This window comes from Monodon monoceros, unplaced genomic scaffold (genome assembly GCF_005190385.1).
Source record: "Monodon monoceros isolate NGI ecotype Baffin Bay Population unplaced genomic scaffold, NGI_Narwhal_1 Super_Scaffold_21, whole genome shotgun sequence".
NCBI lineage: Eukaryota > Metazoa > Chordata > Mammalia > Artiodactyla > Monodontidae > Monodon > Monodon monoceros.
In genome coordinates this window covers 124191865-124212723 of record NW_021703778.1, presented here as the reverse complement: position 1 = coordinate 124212723, position 20859 = coordinate 124191865, and the positions used below count along the sequence as shown (strand labels likewise).

Genomic DNA, 20859 nt, shown 5'->3' with positions numbered 1-20859 from the left:
ATAAAAACTAATTGTATTCAATTTTTTTTAGGTGACTCATTCCATTTGAACAAACATAACTGTTAGAAAAGGCCCTTCTTGAGTTGCACAGACTTCTTCCCCCCGGTTGCTTCTGGGTCTGCCCTCTACAACTATGTGGAATAAATCTTTTTCCAATTATTCAGGAAAAATTTTCAAGAATGTAAAAGTCACCTCCAAATGAGTGCATTTTCACCAAATATTAATATATAGAGATGCTTTTTAACTTTTTTAATCTTTACCCAACTTCACCCAAAAAACGGGAAGCAAAATACTTCTGACATGTCTCATTTGTTTTTCACTAAATAGATCCCTGAATTTGACCCAGAATGACTTAGCTGTGGATGTAAGGACTGCATTTGAGTAGCCACCTTTGTTAGCCCTGGGGTTCCTACCCACCTTTGGTGTATTCCACCCTCTGGGAGAACTTCTCAGCTTTGCAGAACTGAGGTGTGGTAGGCAGGATGATGCCCCTCCCCTACAAAGAAGTGAACTTCCTAATACCTAGAACCTGTTGATAGGTTACCTTAGGAGGTGAAAGGGATTTTACAAATGTGAGTAAATTAAGAATCTTGAGATGGGAAGATTATCCTGGATTATCCCATTGGGCCCAATATAATTACAAGGATCCTTATAGGAGGGAGGCAAGAGGGTCAGAGAAGAAGATGTGGCCTGGAAGCAGAGATTAGAGCCATGCAGGGTTGCCAATCAAGGAATGTGAACAACCTCTGGAAGCTGGAAAAGGCAAGGAAACAGATTCTCCCCTAGAGCTTCCAGAACAACTGCATCCATGCTGACCTATTTGGGACTTCTGACCTTCAGAGTTGTAAGATAATACATTTGTGTCGCTTAAGCCACTCAATTTGTGGTAATTTGTTACAGCAGCAATAGAAAACATCTACAAAGTTAGTCTGTACCTGAAAAAAACTTGTGAGATCAGAAAGGAATCATTCCAGTAACTGTCTTCTTTAAAATGCTTGTACTTTTTTTTTGAACTTTTCATGTTCAGCAAGTTTTCAGGCTCAATCTTTTTCGTGTGTGTATGTCTTTCTTTAAAGCATAATATTTTAGCAATTCATCATCTATTCATCTATCCATCCATCCACTCATTTATTCATCTATCCATTTTTAAAAAGTTATGTGCCAAATATTTACGAGATCCTATGTTGATACTAGATAATCAGAAATAATATAGTCCAAGCCATTGCCTTTGTAGAGCTTCAGGTCTAGTGGGAGGGAAGGGTAACAGTCATTTTAAAATGGGCCACCTAAGGTGACTTAAGTTCTCATGATCCCTGCAGAGTATATCTAATTCATTAGCCTGCCTGAATGCCTGAAATAGCCAACACCAAAAACTCTCTCCTGGGTTAAAGCATGGTTTTCAGAAGGCCACTGTTACAAATGCACTTTGTTTGGCATTTACTCGACACCATTACTGAATACATAATTTAACCATCCACCCAATACTTGGTTATACTTTACAATTTCCTACAACATCCATGAAAGAAGTTCAATATATCATGCAGCTGACCATACTTTTTTTTAAGCCTTTAATTTTGTTAATGGTGGCATATTTTAGACATACAGCAACTTTAAAGTTTTATGTTTTCAAACTTACTAAACCTTATCCTTTATGGTTTCTGCTTTTGGTGTTTTGCTTTGAAGGATCTCACCCATTCCAAAGACATATAAATAATGACATTACTGTTTAGGACTCTTTTATCTTTGGCATACACACATCCCTGATTAAAAAATAATGCTTGGTCTCTCCAAAACAATGCATTTTTGTCCTTTACTTTGCTTTACTATTAATATTAGAACACTTTCTTTTAAAACATTTTTTTTGCTTAAATTTGCCTATTGTTTGTGTTGTCTATAGGGTATACTGTAGATCAAATATTTGCGCCCCCTCAAAATTCCATATGTTGAAACCAATCCCCAATGTGATAGTATTTGGATGTGGTGTCTTTGGGAGGTGATTAGGTCATGAAGGTGGAGTCCTCATGAGTGGGATTAAGTGCCCTTATAAAAGAAACCCTAGAGAGCACCTTTGCCCCTTCCACCACGTGAGGTCACAGCAAGAAGACAGCTGTCTATGAACCAGGAAGCAGGTCTTCACCAGACACACATCTGTGGGCATCCTGATCATGGACTTCCCAGTCTCCAGGATTGTAAGAATAAAGTGTTCCTCGTTTAAGCCACCCAGACTATGGTATTTTTGTTATAGCAGGCTGAAGGAACTAAGACAGTGAACAACAAACTACTCCAAAGCTTACTTGCTTGAAATAACAACTATTTTATATCTCATTATTTTGAGTGTCAGGAATTTGGGCAAAGTTCTGCTGGACTATTCTTCTGCTCCAGGTGATATTGATTGTGGTCACTTGGTGGTATTCAGCTGATGGCTGATCTAATCTGGAGGGTCCAAGATGCCTTAATTCACATGCCTGGTACCTTGGCAGGCTTGTCTGTAAAACTGCATTCAGTCAGGCCCATCTGCCTCTCCAAGTAGTCGGAAGGCCTCTCTGTGGCAGGTTGTGAGTTTTCTTACATAGCGATTCGGGCTTCAAGAGACCAAGTTGGAAGCTACCAGTCCTCTTAAAGGCTAGAGACAGAAATAGCATAGTATCACTTCTGTCTGCTGTGCTTTATTACTTAAAGCAGTCAGAGGCCAGCCTAGATTCAAAGGTGTGGAGAAAACAGAACCTACTCTATGGGTGTGAAAGAATTTGTGGCCAGGACTTCCCTGGCGATCCAGTGGTTAAGACTCTGTGCTTCCATTGCAGGGGGCACGGGTTCAATTCCTGGTTGGGGAATTAAGATGCAGTGCTGCGTGGTCAAAGAAAAAAAGAATTTGTGACCATTTTAAAACCCCATCACATGTATCCATTACCTTTTTATTTTTCCTTAACTTTTGTGAGATATGTCATACATAAAGACACAAATGTAATGTAAAGTTTAAAGTGTTTATAAAGTGACCAACTATATAACTGGTATTCAGAAATAGAACTTGCTAGCATCCTAGAAGCCCATACCCAAATACCCTTCCCTCTTGGACATAACCACTATTCTAACTTTGTGACATTATCTTGTTATACTTTATGGTTTTACCACCTGTGTATGCATCTCTAAATAGCTATTCCTTCTTTGAACAGTGTTGACTTCTAGGAAGTTCTTCATTGTATTAAGACAATTTACTTCCCTGAAATCTTCTCTCTTTAGTAGTAACTATAACCCTAGGGGTTACAGATAACAAATCAAACATTTCTATCCATCAACACCTCAACCATTTCTTACACTGCATGGTTTCAATCTCATTTCACCTTTCTGCTTGTCCAGTTTGTGTATCTTTCTTGGAAAGTATGATTCCCAATACAGAGCATAATATTCTATCTCTGGTTTATCATCTAAGCATAGGACTGGAATATCTCATCTCTTATTCTAGATCTCAAACTTCTATTGAGAAAGCCAAATAACACTGATGCCTAATGCTGACTTTATGATACTAAAATACATAATATAAAACAATGCCAGGAGCTTAATTTATGGCTAGTGAATAAATAAATGGGTGAATAAAAAAAACTTGTAAAAATTTGCCAGACTGGAATATTGTGCAGTAGGGAACTCCCGGGCTCTGTCTGTCCCTCTCAGAAGCAATGAATAAGCTGGCAAAAACTGTCAGAATCATTTTTTCAGAACTTTAGAAGCTAGGTTTAAAAACCTACAGCAAGCAGGGAAATGTTTAATGAAGACCAAAAACGGCAGAATTTCAGTACCAGAGCTCTGTGGCATTTTCATTTTCTCTGTTACCGTTCCCCACTCCTCAGTTCAGCAGTAAGAGATGCCCTAAGGGATCTCGTATTCTTGGTTCACTCTTCCTTCCTTCATTGTGGAGTAGCAATCAGATTTCTCCTTAGTAGTCAGGACAAATCACTGCAGCCCATGTAGTAACTCCCTTGTTTGCCTTTGATTCAGAGGCATGAAGAGCCCAAAGTGACTAGGCAGTAGTCTAAACTTTTAGTTCAATGGAATGATCATTGTGTCTCCTGGAGGAAGCATTTCTCCCCTTAGAACTGAGACCTCTAGGCCAGCAGATTTCAAGACCATGAGGAACAGGAAGCAAATTTTTTGCTAGAGAGTTACTAGGGGTAATAGTGAGTGGTGCCACTCCCATTTCCAGCCCTTTCTTCCTGGATTCATGAATATTGGCTATGGGCGAAACAGCACCGTATATTGGACACTGAGTCAGAGCATATACAACTTCCTGGAGAACCTTGCCTCAGCCCTGCAAAGTATTGGCACCCAGCTGTGTTGTAACTGAATCTTTGAAAGGTCATGCTATCGTTCTATCAAGTCAGCTGCTTCAGGATGGTGGGGAAAATGGTAAAACCAGTGAAATCCATGAGCACGGGCCCATTGCTACACTTCATTTGCTGTGAAGTGAGTTCCTTGATTAGAACCAATGCTGAGTGAAATACCATGATGGTGGAAAAGGCATTCTGTAAGCCCATGGATGGTAGTTTTGGCAGAAGCATTGCATGTAGGGTAGGCATATCTGCACCCAAATATATGTCTAATCCAATAACAAGGAAACTTTGCCCCTTCCATGATGGAAGAGGTCCAATGTAATCAACCTGCCACCCTGGGGAAGGGTGCCACGTCCAGGACTCAGTGTTGGTCTCTGTTGTTGGCTGATTGGGCGCTTGGCACTGGCTGCAGCCAGGTCTGCCTTGGTGAGTGGAAGTCCATGTTGCTGAGCCCATGCATAAGCTCCATCTGCCACCGTGGCCACTTTGTTCATGAGCCCTTTGGATGATGACAGAGGTGGCTGGGGAAGGAGGCTGGTTAGTATCCACAGAATAAGTTGGTCATCTGATCCACTTGATTATTAAAATCCTCCTCTGCTTAGGCCACTCTTTGGTGAGCATTCATATGGGGCACAAATACCTTCACATTCTTCACCCATTCTGATAAGTCTATCCACATACCTCTCCCAGACTTCATCATCACCAATTTTCAAATTATGTTCCTTCCAGGTCCCTGACCATCTAGCCAAACAATTGGCCACAGCCCATGAATTGGTATATAATTGCATAGCTGGTCATTTCTCCTTCCAAGCAAAATGAACAACCAGGTACACTGCTCAAAGTTCTGCCCACTGGGAGGATTTCCTTCACCACATCCCTTCAAGGATGTCCCAGAAAGGGGCAATAGTGCTGCAGCTGTCCACTTTAGGGTGGTGCCTGCATATCATACACCGGGCGCAAGTCTTCTCTTCCTCTGTCAACTGATTGTAGGGAACTCCGCATGAGGCCATAGGGGCAGGCTGGGAGAGAGAAGGTGGTATAGAAGGAGTGGGGAACATGGGCATTTGGACCACTCCTTCATATAACTTATTTGTACCTTCAGGACCTGCTTGGGTCTGATCTCATATCTACCTCTTCCATTTGATGATGGAGGGCTATTGTACATCCTCAACTTTATGGCATGGTGGTCAGGTAACACTTAGTTCATGGTGGGCAGCTCAGGTTGCATGATAACTTTGGTGGCCTATGGTTAAGCATTCAGTCTCTCCTAAGGCCCTGTAGCAGGCCAAACGCTGTTTCTTAAAAGGAGAGCAGTTGTCCACAGAGGATGGCAGGGCTTTGTTCCAAAATTCTAAGGGCCTACACTGTGCTTCACCTATAGGAGCCGGCCAAACGCTACACACTGTGTCCACGTCTGCCACTGCCACTGCAAGCTCCATTGGATCTGCTGGATCATATGGTCCAAGTGGCAGAGCAGCTGGCATGGCAGCCTGGACCTGCTACAGAGCCTTCTCCTGGTATGGACCATACTCAAAATTAGCAGCTCTTTGGGTCCCTCAGTAAATGGGCCAAAGTAATACACCCAAATGAGGAATATGTTGTCTCCAAAATCCAAAGAGGCCCACTAGGTGTTGTACCACTTTTTTGGTTGTAAAGGGGCCAGACGCAACAACTTAAACTTCACGTTAAAAGGGATATCTTGACATATACCACACCACTGGATCCCTAGAAATTTCTCTGAGGCAGTTCTCTGAATTTTTGTCAGATTTATTTCCTCCTTCTGACACACAAATATCTTGCCAATAAGTATAGAGTAGTTGCTACTTCTTTTCCTCAGGTCCAGTCAGCATGGTGTCATCAGTGTAATGGACCGTGTGATATCCTGTAGAAGGGAAGGATGATCAAGGTCCCTGTGAACTGAATTATGATATAGGGATGAAGAGTTGATACTCCTGAAGTAGGACAGTGAAGGTGTGTTTCTGGCCTTGCCAGCTGAAAGTAAACTGCTTCTGGTGGTCTTTCTAATAGAGATGGAGAAAAAGACATTGCCAGATCAACAGCTGCATAGCAGGGACCAGGGGATGTGTTAATTTGCTCAAGCAATGAAACCACATCTGGTATAGCAACTCCTATTGGAGTCACCACCAGGTTAACTTTACAACAATGCACTGTTATTCTCCAAGATCTATCTGTCTTCTACACAGGCCAAATAGGTGAGTTGAATGGTATGTGCTGGGGATCACCACCCCTGCATCTTTCAAGTCCTTGATGGTGGCAGTAATCTCTTCAATCCTTCCAGGAATGCAGTATTGCTTTTGGTTTACTATTTCCCTACATAGAGACAGTTTTAGTGGCTTCCACTTGGCCTTTCGCCCATAATTGCCCTCATTCTACAGGTCAGGAAACCTGCGTGGGGATTCTGCTGGTTGCTGAGTATAGGGATTCCACTTATGAGTTCCAGCACTGGGGAAATACCCACATGATGCATTTGAGGACCCACTGGGCCCACTGTGAGACAGATCAGAGCTGAAACTCCATTGACCACCTCCTGACTTCCATAAGCCCCTACTCTTGACTGGACCACAGCGATGTTTTGAGTCTCCTGGAATTAGTGTCAGTTCAGAGCCAGTGTCCAGTAATCCCTCCAAAGCCTGATCATTTCCTTTTCCCCAGTGCACAGTTATCCTGGTAAAAGGCCATAGATCCCTTTGGGGAAGCCTGGGAGAAAGATTAACAGTATGCATTTTTGGCAGTGTCCTTCCTCAAGGGGAGCCAGATTTCCTTTCATACAAGGGGTCCTGGTTCTATAAACTGGCTCAAGTCTGGGAACTGAGGGAAAGACTATGACTCTGTTTTTATCATTTTCGTTCACTTGAGCTACTACTCTTTTGCTGATACAGACCAAGTAAGAATTTAGTAAGCTGCCCGTACATTTCACTTCTAGGAACACCGTGATCAAATAGACAGCACTATCGGTCTCCATGAGTCAGACTACCCTGATTGCTGCTTTGACTCTGCCGTCCACTATGATAATCACACCCAGCTTGCCTCTGGACATGGGGTGCTGCCATTGGACTCTGCCACTCAGGCTCCAATTACTCTCCTTGCATTCAGGCTTCCCAATTCAGTGGCAGCAGTTCCCACTGTAAGTTCTGGCCTGCAGAGAAACGTGGTCACAGAGCTCTTCAAGGGTGCTGAGGATCCCCTCACAGATTTATTTCTCACCGTTGTGGGGAAAGGAGTGTCCTCTGGGCCAGGGTAGGCCGCCCCAAAATGTGCCCCAAAGGCATATTGATTATTTTGAATTACAGTTACTTAAGAAATGGCCAACACAAGAGAGATACTCTCACCCTCCTTTTCCCTGAAAGCAGGAAATAATCTCTCATGTGAAAGGTACATTCCCTGCATCTGAAAGTAGAAGGATACCTTTATCACCAGAGATAGGTAATTCAGGCTGAGAAGTCTGTATAAATGAACCTTGTTACTTCCCATATTCTGTTTAGATTCTTCACTAATTAGCGCCCCAAACCTAAGTTTCCTTGTCCTGTCAATTCCTTACAAATTTATTTGTCTAAAAAGTATAAAAGCTGCCTGCTTTGGCCACTTCTTAGGTCCCATTTCTAAGAGACCTCCATATGCATTAATTAAAATTTGGGTTTTTTTTCCCCTGTTAATTTGTCTAGCGTCAATTTTATTATTAATCCAGCCACAAGAACTCAAAATGGATAGAAGGGGAGATTTCCCCCCCGACGCTACGCATCGAATATTTCTACGAGTGGAAAGTAAAATTAATAAATTATATCTTATTCTGAATGAAACTATATTGGTTCCTAATGATTGACCCTTCATCATTGACCACTTCATCTTCTAGAGATCAGTAAACTTCCAAGTATGCGCTCCAGGTCCCTTTCATCTTGACACTTACAAATGCAGATACCTTGAGCCAAAGTTAAGGAATGATTCAAAATCTCCTGGTGTGGTGTCCAGGAATTTGCTTTGATTATCTCCATAGTAATCAGTGAATCACACTAAGACTTGAGAATCACAGCCCTAGATGCCCATAAGACATCCATTAATAATTACCTCTAACTTTTTGGTTGGGACAAATGCCAATGGCACCTGTTTGGATTTCAGATATTCACCTTTATCTTCTCTTTGAAAATTGGAAGATGATTTTCCCATTTCCTGTTGCCTCTTATTTTTCCCACAAGTCCTTAAGTATCCCTGGTTCAGAATTTTTTCAAAGTAGAGAAATTATTCCAAAACCCAGAAATGATAGAATTAATAGTAAATGATACAGTTTCTTTATCATTTTTACACTTATCTTCATCTCCTTCTCCCCCTTATGTATTTTCTTGCATTTTACTTATGATGCTCATTTTCCTTGACAGAGCAGAAGCAATGTATGGGTTAGTCAAGTGGCTGACTGTCTCAAGTATACCTTAAATTAGTATCCTGCTCCTATCTCATGGGTTTAGGGCCCTAAAGTGGGAGTTTTGATATGAAGTATTTCAGTTTTTGTTTATAAAGAAGCATCTGAGTGTTGTCCCTTTCAATGTGGAGTTTATACATGGGTTGCTTTTATGCAAAATATTTAGGCATTATTTGGGTAATGCCTTCAGAGCCAACATAAGAACCTTAGCATTGTTTATGTACAGTTAAACCTCTCGCTTTTACTGTTTGCACTACAGCCGACTTGGTTCTCAGTCTTCCCTAAACCCTCCAAATGGTTTATTCCATATTTTGAGCTATTCTGCATGATTTTCTGTGCCATATGTCGCATTAATTCTGCACTGTACCTGCTACAGTAGTCCCCTTAGCGTCTACAATTATGTTTCTTCTGAAATGTCAACCGAGCTCTTTTTACTTAGAGTCGCCATCTGCTGGTGGGAATTCTGCTTGCCACTACTTGTAGCCCATAGGCTCTAGAATCCTCCTACGTCCAGATTCCTTGCCGGGCGCGGTGGCGCGCGCCTGTAGTCCCAGCTACTCGGGAGGCTGAGACAGGAGGATCGCTTGAGTCCAGGAGTTCTGGGCTGTAGTGCGCTATGCCGATCGGGTGTCCGCGCTAAGTTCGGCATCAATATGGTGACCTCCCGGGAGCGGGGGACCACCAGGTTGCCTAAGGAGGGGTGAACCGGCCCAGGTCGGAAACGGAGCAGGTCAAAACTCCCGTGCTGATCAGTAGTGGGATCGCGCCTGTGAATAGCCACTGCACTCCAGCCTGGGCAACATAGCGAGACCCCGTCTCTTTTGAGTTCTTATCTTAAAATAGGCTTTCTTCCCACGTATATATCACAACAAAAAGTAGCATGTTTACATTCTTGCACGACTGATTTCCCACTGCATCGTGAATTCCTTTGGCGGGGCAATATTGTCTTATTTTTATTTTTAATCTTACTTCACCATTACCTAGCGAAACAATTGAATATTCAGGTTGCCAAGCATTAATGGAGCCCCTATTGTATGCCAGGTACTATGCTGAGCCCAGGGGATCCCAGTACCTAGATTGGATGAGAATCCCACAATACACCACAAAATGCTCTTCGGAGAGCAAGACATCAGAATAGGAACTCCTTTTTGAGGGTTCATTTGCTTTGATCATTGAGGGTAACTGTAGGGTGTATGAAATAGTCCACTTCGTTAAATTTCAACACTGTGCACGTCAGGGAAAGGGGTCGTTGCTCCTGTACGCAGAGTCCCACCTGGGGAAATCCTCCCAGTGCGCTTCTTGTAAATTGTCTTGACCCGCAGGGGTCACTGTGGAGGCTGGCTTGAGTCCCGAAACGCAAGGGAGCAAAGTAACCGGCCTAGTCCATAAGCTTTCCAGGAAGGAATGAAGTTTCAAGAAAATAGTTTGGATCTATTTCGAATTGTTTTGGTACAACGAAAAGGGAGCTGACGACGGACTTGACAGCCGAACGCTGCACAGAAGTGACGAAAAGCAGTTCGCTTCAAGGAATATTGGGTCTTCTGCGCGGCCGTAAATCCGCCAAGTGCGCCTGCGCATAAGAGTAGCCGCGTTGAGTCAGGCCAGCGGTGGAGGAAACTGCGGTAGAGACCCTCAAGCCTCGCCATGAAAACCCGTTTTAGCACCGTTGACCTCCGCGCGGTACTCGCGGAGCTGAATGCCCGGTACTGTATGACGGGTGACCAGGCTCGTGCGGGTGGTGCAGGAGGCAGCATGGCCCCACCGTGGAAACAAGAACGGCCTTATGTTTCCCCTGGGTCCCCCCGGTCCTGTTCTTCTGTGGACCTGGCTAGGCCTGAGTGGGCGAGCGCGTGACATCCTTCCGTGGCCCTCAGGATACCGGGGGGACCCCGGCTGTCGCGTGCCCCACTCCCCGCTCTCGTGGGCTGCTAGTCTCGCCAGGTCTTGCGTCCGGCTTTGGCGGGGCTCTCGGCCTGTCGGCGTGAGTCGCCCGGGTCTGGCAGCAAACGTTTAGTGAAAGACGAGACGCCAGGTGGAGGACGCCAGTGTAGTCATTTGCTTCAGAGGTTTCCAGACCAGAGGCTTGGTTTGTTAGACGCTCCTCCTCACCGCAAAGAAAGGCAGCATCGCCTTAAGGCCGGAGTTAACAGATTTGGCCTGAGGTCTGCATTCTAATCTGCTTTCTATTATTCAGCTGTGTGAGCTTTGTCATATTTCTCAGGGCCTCGTTTACATATTTTCTTTTATAATTAAGTGGGTTAGATTTTATTGTATTTCCTAAAATATATATTGGATCACTTAAAAGACTCAAGGCATTGTATAGTGTTCCTAGAGCTGATAGACCACTTTCGTTCTTAAATAGTTACACTCAAGGTTTGGGCTCAATGTCTGATGGCCTTCAGACTGCACACTGGTTGACTCCTGCATCTTTAGAGTCAAAGATCCCCCCTTTCGCCGTCTCTGCTTTCGCCTACAGCTTTAAATTGTGTGAAGTTTTATGTTTCAAATGGTAGTATGATTTGTTACATGTTTCCTTTCTCTTTGCAGCTTGCTAGGAATGAGAGTAAACAATGTTTACGATGTGGATAATAAGACGTATCTTATTCGTCTTCAAAAGTAAGAGCATTTTATAGGCTTGTTTTATCTTTTGTATAATTAAATATGAGCTTGTTTGTTTTTTTTAACCTGAGTTAATGCTGCCCTAAAATTTTTTTGACTTTTTTCTTTTACAGACCAGACTTTAAAGCTACACTTTTACTTGAATCTGGCATACGAATTCACACGACAGAATTTGAATGGCCTAAGAATATGATGCCGTCTAGTTTTGCCATGAAGGTAAGTTTTAAGTTATACTTGAAGCTAAATTTTAAGGCCCTGAGATTGGTCACTAACAATTGAAATTATAAATGGGTTTTTCTTCACTGTTATAAATAAAATAGAGATAAAATAGAGTAGTTGATAGATACTGGTTGAATAAAGGAGATATTTATTAACTTCTCCCTTTTACCCTTCACGCCACTTTGTGCGCCACATCTTTATGTTCCCACAGTTACCGTTCTAACTCAGGCTTTTATAATGCTGGACATTATAGCCATTTAACTCTAATACTCTTCTCACTATCAAAACAATTCTGTATTAGACCGACATTGGTTTTTCTAAAGCATCATTTTCATTAGTTTTCCCACCTTTTATGATCCTCTAATTGCTGAATCCATATCCTATACCCAGCATTCTTGGCTTTCTGTAATCTGCCCTCCTCCCTCCTTCCCTAGCCTTGTCTTCCACAGCTCACTTTTCAGCTACCAATCTGTATTTTGTTGGAATACTCAGTGACATTAGTATGCTACCAACCATATCTTTTTACTTTTCACTTCTCTTTTTGTTTTTACTATTGAAACGGAGATCCCACATTTGTGGATGTATTACCCTTTCGCTTATTGACACGAGATATACTGAAAAGCTCACGATGCAGAGGAAAGACATTAGCGTCAGATATACCTAGCTCTGAATTAATGGTTTTGCTGCTGAATAATTTTATAACCTGGAAATTTTACTTAATCTCTTGGAACTTGTTTCTTTAAATGTGAAATGTAGATAATGCCTCCCTCATGGGGTTATTGGTGAGGATTAATTGAAGTTACATGTAAAGCACCTAACACAATGCCTGACACATAATAGGGCTCCATATGTATTAATTTCCTTCTTCCTCTCCTCCTCACTTTCCTTCAGAAATTTATTTGTTTTGGCATTGTGTTATTTCATTAGAGGCTTTACAGAGAAGATCCTTATCCCCAGCAACTTAGAATCTGTTTTGGATTACACGTTAGGTAAGTGTTTCCCAAATCACAAGGCCTGTCACAAAATTATCAAATTCTTAAAAGTTTAATTTACTTAACCCCAAATGGTTCTATTTTGGGGATTGTCCTTAATAATAATGACACTTTATATTTGTATAGTACTTTTCAAAGAATAATGCATACTTCATTTAAGTTGTTTAATAACTTGGATATGAAGAACTAATATTGTTTCAGTTTTACATATGATATAACAGATAATAAGATATATGATACTGGGACTGTATAAACATCCCCAAACGAGGCTACATCAATAGGAGGTCAGACACTCAAAAAAAAAAAAAACTTAGAATTTAATGAGTTAGGTGTACATGTAAATCTAAATGTGTATAAAAATTCTCTTCAGTGGAGCAGTGCTTAACTCTTCAGTGTTAAGTGATTTATAAATAACTAAAAGAGCTGCTACTGTTGTATGTCACAGGCAGGGTCATGTTTAGTATGTGGTAAATCAGTGATTGTTCCTAATTCTCACATTTGGGGATGCCAGCTGTAGCTTTGTGGCACTGACAGAAGCTTGTTTTCACCAAGCTGCTAGTAGGGAAATAAAGAAAAAACAAGTTTTACATATGTATTATATGTCCATCTATACTCATGATAATTTTCCGTTTTTCACCATTCCGTGGTGTGGACTTCTGTTCCATTCAAGGATGCCTTTTATCTTCATTTTAACTTTATTTTTCTCAAAATATTACTGGGGGAATTGATTATGATTTTCACCTGGAGATTTAAAGGCAGCCCTGAATGTAGGTCACTATTTAAACCAAAATTAATATAGGCCACTTTTAAATGAGAACTATTGAATTTAGGAGGGAGAGATTATTCTATGAAGGTTGAAAAGTCTTACATCTGCCTGAATATATGTGAGTATATAATTCTGCCTGAATACATAAAATGAGAATTTTAGTCAATTTGAACTGTAGATCTGGAGAAGAACTCTTCTTAGTTATGAAAAACTTGGCATTAATTTGAAGAATGACCCTGTATATTCTTCTTCTCCTTTTTTTTAAGATGGTTTTAGTTTAAATTCTCTGTAAAATTTGTTTTGGATTTGAGGCTTGAAGAAAAGAAAGCATTCTTTCTTTCTGGTCTTGACTAAGGGATCTTTCAAATTCAAATTTAGAAACAATTGTAAAAATTTTTTTTAGGAGCTACAGAGTAGTCTTGTTTTTGGTCCATGTCATGCTTAAATATTTGTACATGTAATATAAAACAGTAGGTATTTACCAAGTAAATTGTCTTTGGGTTTAACATGTTAATTTTATTTTAATTGTTTATAAGAACAAGAACATTATGACTAGGGATAAGAAGAATGGGATTTGATAAAGGATAGGAGTTACTACATTTGGATTTGAGCTAGGTTGTTCAAAAGCCTGGAGATAGTACCAGAAAAATTCTGTTTGGGTTTTATTAATAAAGTTTGTGGGAATAGAGGGTAATTGGTTGTAAGTTGGAGGACTAATTTATAGAATTCCAATAAGCTCCTGGTTCAGAATTTGTATTTGAAGTGAAAGATTAGTGGAAACCACTAGTTAATCTTGAACACAAACACACGAAAGGAAATTTGGGATACTTAAAAAATTTCAGTAGAAAGAGGCTTAAAAAAAAGTTACAGCTTTGTGTGAGGTGCTCAGAATAAGAACGGATTTATTTAGCAGTGTTATAAAGCAACAACGTAAACTTCGCTATAGGTCTCTTATTGTCTACTTAAAAACTGGATATAAAATACTGTTTCAGAGTTAGCAGTCAGAGTTGTCTGAAATAAAATGTGTTTCCTCTGATTATGACTCTGTAAGTTTTAATTTTGACTATACTGTTTTATCTGTTAGTCTTAAGATGTTATTCTTGATGGAAATGAAAAGAAGAAACTTAATTATAAACCAATACTGAATGATTAGGAATTCACTTTTACTATATAAATGCCTTTTTTCTTCTCTTTCTTGCTAGTGCCGAAAACATTTGAAGAGTCGGAGATTAGTCAGTGCAAAACAGCTTGGTGTGGATAGAATTGTGGATTTTCAATTTGGAAGTGACGAAGCTGCTTATCACTTAATCATTGAGCTCTATGACAGGGTAAGTTAAATTTGGGGGATGGGGTGAGGAGAATTATTATATTGTTAATTATTCATGTAATAGTGCTGTCAGACATGGGCAGGGAACATTTTTTTCTTCTCAAAGGCCATCGATACACTAGGATAATAAAGTGCAACACGAGTAAAATGTAATTTTCCATTAATCTTCCTTTTTATCTGGAGGCCAGAATTTAGGCAGACTGTAGCCATTTAAAATAGCATTTGAGGGACTTCCCTGGTGGTCCAGTGGTTAAGACTCTGTGCTTCCACTGCAGGGGGTGCAGGTTTAATCCCTGGTCTGGGAACTAAGATCCTGTATGCCATGTGGCATGGCCAGAAAAAAAACAAAAACAATAATAAAATAGCATTTGAATGTAGGAGAGGAAGATCTGAGAACTGAAGAAATTATCTACTGCTTTATATTTCAGGACTAGAGTGGTACAACCAGCAAATTGTCAAATAGTTTTGTCATAAATAAGACGACAGTTGAGACTCAGGGACGTTGCCGTGTTTTCAGTGTCATCAGTCGTAAGAGGAAGACTACTGATGGCCTCACCATTCTTGCTTCTTGCCTCTTAATCCTTCCATTTAGTTACCTGTTCTATCTGGGAAATGTTTCATGAGCTACCTACAGCAAAATAAATTCCGTTTGCATCAAAAATTTAAATATAAAGAGTGAAACCATAGAAGTACTAGGTGAAAATATGGATTAAGATATATGAATTTGGGATGAAAAAGACTTTTAAGCCTAACAGTGAAAACAAATATTGATAGATATGACTGCTTAATTTTAAAGCTGTATAAGGCAGAAAACACCATGAACTGTTGATACATATATCAAAAGTGAAAAACTGGGAAAAAATATTTTAACTTGTGTGGTAAATAAAATGCTCATAATCCTAATACATACCGCAAAAAAAAAAGAAAAGAAAAGAAAAGAAAAAAAAGAATGTACAGGGAGTTCCCTGGTGACCTAGTGGTTAGGATTCTGGGCTTTCACTGCTGTGACCTGGGTTCAGTCCTCAGTCAGGGAACCGAGATACTGCAAGCTGTGCAGTGTGGCCAAAAAAAAAAAAAATAAGGGAGAGAATTTGAAAAAGGATGTACGGGAGCAAGGGTAGATTATTACTTTTTCTTTTTTGCGGTACGCGGACCTCTCACTGTTGTGGCCTCTCCCATTGTGGAGCACAGACTCCGGACGCGCAGGCTCAGCGGCCATGGCTCACGGGGCCCAGCCGCTCCGCGGCATGTGAGATCTTCCCGGACCGGGGCACGAACCCGTGTCCCCTGCATCGGCAGGCGGACTCTCAACCACTGCGCCACCAGGGAAGCCCGCAAGGGTAGATTAGAACATTATTTTTGGAAGATTGTTTGACAGTATATAACATGATTTTTAAAGTTTATGTGCATAACCTTTGACGCAGGAATTCCACTTCTAGCAATTTATCATAAGAAACGTTTGAGGCAAGTGCTCAGGAAGGACCATACCAAGGATAGTCTTTATAGTGTTTATAATAGTTAAAACTTGGAAAGAAGCTAAATGTCTTTGTTTTTTTTGTTGTTTGTTGTTTTTTGCTTTTTCTCCATTTCTCTGTGACTGTCATCTCTTAAATGTTCCCATTTATTTCTTGCATAAGTCACTTGGGCTGCACTTATCACAGCTTTTAAGTGGAAATCGGTCCCTAGTTGTTCCTCATGTGTGGAATTTTTCAATTCTAGCTAGACTCCAAGCGACTCCATTATTCAAAGCTAAATTTCTATGAATAAGAGATTGGTTAAATAATTAAGGGAGACCTGAATAATAGAATGTGTAATTTTTAAAAATAATATTGAGCTGTTTGTTTTTTCTTCTTTCTTATCAATGTTTTTTACCACATGCTTTTAATCATTTTAAGGTTTTTGTTAGATATATGGCACATACATTATAAGTGTGCACTTTAGTGAACTATTAGAAATGGACATACTTGTATTAGTTATTTACCTGGATGTGGGACCGGGGCAGTGAGACCACCTGCTGATCCTTGCACTTGTCTTTAATTGTCTGTGCACTTCTCTTTGCCTCTAATTCCTTCACCCATCTTTCTGCCCCCCCTCCCCTGCAGGCAGCAGCAGCTACAGCTGCAGTGGCTGCTCTCCTGGAATTGATTTTTGTATGTGGTCTCAGGTAGTGGTCAATTAAAAAAAAAATTTGTATGATAACCTTTTTAAAACCTTTTTTGTTTTGAAATGATTATAGATTCACAGGAAGTTGCAAAGATAGAACAGAGAGGTCTGATGTACCCTTCACCCAGTTCCCCTCAGTTGTTACATGTTACATAATTATATTACAATAACAAAATCAAGAAATCAGTATTGGTACAATGTATGCATATAATTCAATGCATTTCAGCATGTTTGTAGATTCAAGTAACCACCAGTGCAATCAAGATACAGAATTCTTCCATTACCACAGAGATCTTCCTTGTGGTACCCCTTTGTAGTAACACCCACCCCTCTTCCTCCCATCCCTGCACCCTGGCAACTACTAATTTGTTCCATCTCCATAATTTTGTCATTATAAATCGGGTCTTTAACAAAGAAGGCAGTCTCAGAACCTTGGTGAAAAGGACATACCAGATAGTCTTAAATAGGAGTTGATAAACTACAGCCTGTGGCCCCTTTTTGTAAAGCCTGTGAGTTTAAGAATGGTTTTTACAATACATTTTAAAAGAGCTCTTTAAAAAGAAAGAAGAATATGCAACAGAAACCATATGTGGCCCACAAACCCTAAAATATTTATTATCTTGCCTTTTATGGGAAAAGTTTGCTGACCCCTGCTCTTAAATAATAGACTCATATTGTCTGAGCTAATATTGCTTGGACAGATGCCAGACTGTATCAGGGATGCCAAGTTAGGATTTTTAAGATTCTTTTTAGTCTAGAAGCAGATGCCTTCATGAAAATAGAGTGTTAACCTATGATCTAGGACAATCAGAATTGATTACACAGGACTGAATAAACTGGGGAGAATCTGATTGTGGTTATTTTTTTCAGAATGTTGTTGATATAATTTTTATGATAGTTATATGATAAAGCCCTTCTGACGTGTAACTTAGTAACTATACTAGTGCTAGTTGGAGTGATACATTCTTTAAATGGTAGTTTGCTCTCTTTGGTCTCTTAGAATTTAGGAACACTTGCCTTTTACTGAGATTGTTTTACTGCTCAAGGCAATGTGTCTATTTACATAGGTTCAATAAGAATTTGTCCTTTTTACCAGGTTACAATGAGGCAAATTGATTGTGTAGCCAAGGTCAAACCTAGAGTGTCACATTTGAGAATAAATCTCATTCAGTTAGGTGTGAAAAGCTCACCATTAAGGAAAAAAGGTTATACTTCATATGTAAAGCCAGTGTCCACAAAGCCCTCCTGAGAACCTAGTCTTGTACCTTATCTGTGGCATATAGGATCCTAGCCTGCAGGAAGTAAGGAAGGTCACTTCTTGTAGATTTGCGTGAGAAGAATTTACTCACATTTGTAGGTGCACCACAGACAAAACCAGTAGTGATTTTTTCTTTTCTTTTTTTGGTTTCCATAGCTTTGAGTTAGAAGCAAATAATAATTTTTAAGTCTCTGGAATAATAGAGGCTATTGAAGATATAATTCCAAATTTCTTATGAATTCTTCAGGCAGCAGTGATTATGAAGGCTTCAGTAACTGCTTGATACCATGTGGCTCTAGATTTGCTGTCTATAGTTTATACATATGTTAGTTAACATTTCTTGCAGCACTTGTGTAAATAAATCAGTCCAAGAAACAAAGTAGCTTTTTCTGTGTACATGTGTAATCAAAAATAATTTGAGATGTTGTAATCATGAGAGGAGGCTGTTAAAAATTATCCAAAATTTGAAAAGAGACAAAAAGGACAAAATGTCATTTTAGTATCCTGCCAGGTGTTGTCTAGCATTGTCTAGCCGACACTCCTGGGGATTCTAGGGATGTGTTTTTTTGTTTTTTTTTTCTCTAGTTGCGGCAAGCGGGGACTGCTGTTCCTTGCGGTGGGCGGGCTTCTCATTGTGATGGCTTCTCTTGTTGCGGAGCGTGGGCTCTAGGCGTGAGGGCTTCAGTAGTTGCAGCACGCGGGCTCAGTAGTTGTGGCTCACAGGCTTAGTTGCTCCACGGCATGTTGAATCTTCCCGGACCAGGGATCGAATCCATGTCCCCTGAATTGGCAGGCGGATTCTTAACCACTGTGCCACCAGGGAAGACCCTGCTATTTACTCTTGATTAGGCTCTTTTACAACTCGTTAAGGGTGGACTTTAGCCTATAGAAAACTGATAGCAATGCAAATAATTCTTGCCTGATAGCAATGAAAATTAATTTCATCTAGTAGAGATTCAAATTATCTCTGTCCAGATAAAAGATAGCCCCAGAGGTTGCAGTTTTATTGCCCTAAATTGGCAATCTTACATAATCATTCTTTTCTCACCCACTCTAAGTAGTCCACTTACTTCATTTCTCTTAGAACCAGTTTTGTCATCAGTTCTCTCATTAATTAGTTGAATAACTTTTTGGCAGTTATAAAACTAGTATATTGTTTTTTGGTGACCACTGTTTCTGTTGAAACCAGTGTCAGTCATACTGTTGCTCCTTTGAAGGTAATCTCTCCTTTTTATCTGGGTGCTTTAAATTTTTTTCTCTTTGTCTTTGATTTTCAGTAGTTTGCTATGATATGTCTAGTTGATTTTCCTTTGTAGTTACCTTCTGGGGTTCACAGTGCTTCTAGAATCTGTGAGTTGGTGTTTTTCATCAGTATGGGAAAATTCAGTCATATTTTCTTTTGATCTATCTTCCACTAATTTTATTGCTATCAGACAAGAATCATTTGGAATCATTTGTAATTACTCTATTATCTGATTCCTCTGATGTCTGTTTTATAGTCTGTTATTCTTTTAACTATAATTACATTGTCTTGTCTCCTCCCATGCCTGGTTACTTTATTGTGTGCCAGGCATTGAGTAGTAAAAGTAATAGATAAATCGTGAGACCTGGAATGATGTTATCTTCCTTTAGAGAGGATATTTGCTTTAGACAGGTAGCTAAGAACACAAGTAATCCCATATTACGTTACTCCAATCAAGAATTGAATTGATCAGGAGCTGGGTGTGGGAAAGCTGGAAAATTTCCAGTTCACTCCTCCTGGGACGCAGCCTTTTAGGGTCAGTATTCATAGCTGAACTTATCAGGGATAAATCCCCTTAGCCCCTACCCCTTTCACTTGGACCCTGAACTCAAATTTTTATTCTCCTTAGTTGTCCTGTGAGCCTATCAAAATTCACGCTCAGCTTCCCAGCCTGTCAGCTGATTCTTAACTGTTAGATAAATGATCCTAGGGAAGAAGGAGCTCTAAGTGTGGAGCTCACCTTTCTGAGTTTTCCTCTCCTAGATTTTGATCCTATAAATGTTTACTGCCTGTTTGCATTTTTTGTTTCGTAAGAAACTTGCTTTGTATCTTGTCCAGTTTTTCTTTTTCTCAGTAGGACAACAGTTAGACTTATCTAGACTACCATTTAAATTAAAAATGTTTATACAAGTAGTACACAAATACATTCTCAGTATATAGAAAAGTTTGTAGAATTAAAATTGAAGGTCTTATCATCCCTGGCCTAACCAGTTCCTCATCCCAAAGTAACCACTGTTATGTTTGGTGTCCTATTTATGATCCCTTTCCCCCACTCCCGCCCACCCCAATTAAAAAACAAGAGAAGGTTTTTTTCATTGGGGGGGCAGAAATCTCTAGAATGTAACTAATTGCAGGCTGCCTTAGGTTTAACTCAATGTGAAGTTTAAGTTATATATCAGACATAGGCCTTCCCTTTTTTTTCTTTTTCCTTTTTCAATTTAAACTTAGCACTTAATGATGTAAAATTTCTTTCCACAGAATAAAAAAGTCTTTATTATCATTTAAAAATTTAAATAATTTTTTTATTTTATAGTAATACTAGATTTGTAGAAAAGTTGCAAAGATAATAAAGAAAATGCCGGTATACCCTTCACTTAGTTTCTCTTAATGTTAATATCTTATATAACCATGGTACATTTGTCAAAACTGAGAAATTCACATTGGTACATTACTGCTAATCAAACTACAGACTTTATTTGGGTTTCACCAGTTTTTCTACTCATGTTCTTTTTTCTG

At 40.0% G+C, this 20859-nt stretch overlaps 1 protein-coding gene across 2 annotated transcripts in view; it reads left to right on the top strand.

Annotated features, from left to right (window-relative positions):
• Positions 1–10138: 10138 nt before the first annotated feature.
• Positions 10139–20859, top strand: part of NEMF (nuclear export mediator factor) — a 53102-nt gene continuing 42381 nt past the window's right edge. Inside the window, exons 1-4 of one of the 2 annotated variants that reach the window (XM_029236602.1) lie at positions 10139–10460; positions 11305–11373; positions 11490–11592; positions 14556–14681. In XM_029236602.1, coding sequence (XP_029092435.1) covers positions 10402–10460; positions 11305–11373; positions 11490–11592; positions 14556–14681 — 357 coding nt within the window. In that variant the 5' untranslated portion in view covers positions 10139–10401. The remainder of the gene's footprint in view (positions 10461–11304; positions 11374–11489; positions 11593–14555; positions 14682–20859) is intronic. The other variant, XM_029236603.1, reaches the window with a different exon arrangement.